The 1,808-nt window shown below is 41.3% G+C and overlaps 1 protein-coding gene across 3 annotated transcripts in view; it reads right to left on the reverse strand.

Annotated features, from left to right (window-relative positions):
• Positions 1-1,808, reverse strand: part of LOC106872482 (chromodomain-helicase-DNA-binding protein 8) — a 99,063-nt gene that overhangs the window by 68,737 nt on the left and 28,518 nt on the right. For all 3 annotated transcript variants that reach the window (XM_052974037.1, XM_052974038.1, XM_052974036.1), the window contains exon 9: positions 151-378. In XM_052974037.1, coding sequence (XP_052829997.1) covers positions 151-378 — 228 coding nt within the window. The remainder of the gene's footprint in view (positions 1-150; positions 379-1,808) is intronic.

Raw genomic sequence — 1,808 nt, forward strand, 5'->3', positions numbered from 1 at the left:
GTAAAGAACAGGAATAACAGAATCAGTAAAGAACAGGAATAACAGAATCAGTAAAGAACAGGAATAACAGAATCAGTAAAGAACAGGAACAGAATCAGTGACAACACAACATAATCAAGAGAACACAGAATAACGGATTAATGAGTTTACCTTTCGTTTTTCTTCACTGGGTGGTATTTGTAATTTGTTAAAAATTTCAATTTTTTTAGGATCAACATCTTGAGGGAGTTCCCATGTACTCTCTTCATAGGGTAGGCTGGTCCACTTGACCAAATAATGGACAACTTTCTCTTTTGTTTTGGGATCAATTGAGTGAGCAACCTCCAGTACTCGATCTACTTCAACATAGTCTGGATTAAACAGCTCTTCTTCTTCTGCCTGTAAAATTTAGAATTAACATCATTAGAAACAGCTACAAGGTGGTTCATGGACTAAGTTACATTTAATATCATCTCCTTCAAAATAATCACCTTGTGCAACAAATACACCAGTCCCACATTCCTATCCCTTTAGGAATCCAACCTGGAAGTCGTTTTCCAGAAGTGAGTCGAGGACCTTCAGCAATTTGCTCTGGATCTCAACAACAGTGTTAAAACGGTGACCTTCGAGCTACATTTTCATCTTGGGGAAGAGATGGAAGGGCTAAATCTGGTGGAAAGGGTAGATGTGGAATTGATACCTTGTTGTTTTTGGTGAGAAACTCTGAGTGAAGAGAGCTTGGTGAAAAACCCAATTCTTCACACTCCACAGTTCTGCTCATTTTCACAGAATGTCCTCCTCCCTCAAATGCTTCAAAACATCGTAGTAGAACTCTCGATTGACAGTCTGGCCGCCCTGGGGGATGAATTTTTGATGCAAATTTCCAGGAGTAACACTCATGGCAAGCCTTCCACATTGCACACCAACCAGAGACACTCTTCTGCTTTAGAAGTGCCCAGGCCATTCAAAACATTGCATGCAACCCATTGCCTTGTCAAAGCATGCTCAATGATTTTGTAGCGGACTTCCCAAGTTTAACACAAAATTTCATGTTGGGCTCTTTGTTCCAGTCCATGGCAAAAAGACTGCAGCATATGCATGTGATCACAAAAACATAAATTTCACATCTTGCAAAGTAAACACAGTGATGTCACTCAGCACACTGTCTCAAGAAGGTCATTGCTATTTCTCACTATGCATGCAACCATGTGCTGCCATCTGTTGGCACACTACAGAATTATACCATCTTGTACATATTATAAAATCAGACATACATGGATATCATCATCATTTTAACATCCACTTTTTGATGCTCGCATGGATCACATGGAACTTGTTAAGGTAGATTTTCTACAGATGGATGTTTCCTGTTGCCAACCCTCAACTGTTTCCAAGTAAGGTAACATTTCTTCATGACTAGACAGGACTCCATGAACATTGGAAACTAAGGACACCACTTGCAATTATTACATGCTGTCAAGGAAAAGAATCATCATCATCATCATCATCATCGTTTAATGTTCACTGTCCATGCTGGCACGGGTTGGACAATGTGGCCAGAGCTGGCAAGTTGGAGGCAGGGCTGCACCAGCCCCACACATACACACGTATGTACGATAGACTTCTGTCAGTTCCCATCTACCAAATCCACCCACAAGGCTTTGGTCAGCTTAAGGTTATAGCAGGAGATTCTTGCCCAACATGCCATGCAGTGGGACTGAACCCAGAACCATACACTTGGAAAGCAAACTACTTCTTATCACACAGCCACACCTCCATATATATGTGTGTGTGTGTGTGTGTGTGTGTGTGTGTGTGTGTGTGTGTGT

The sequence above is a fragment of the Octopus bimaculoides genome, chromosome 17, assembly GCF_001194135.2.
Source record: "Octopus bimaculoides isolate UCB-OBI-ISO-001 chromosome 17, ASM119413v2, whole genome shotgun sequence".
NCBI classification, from domain to species: Eukaryota; Metazoa; Mollusca; class Cephalopoda; order Octopoda; family Octopodidae; genus Octopus; species Octopus bimaculoides.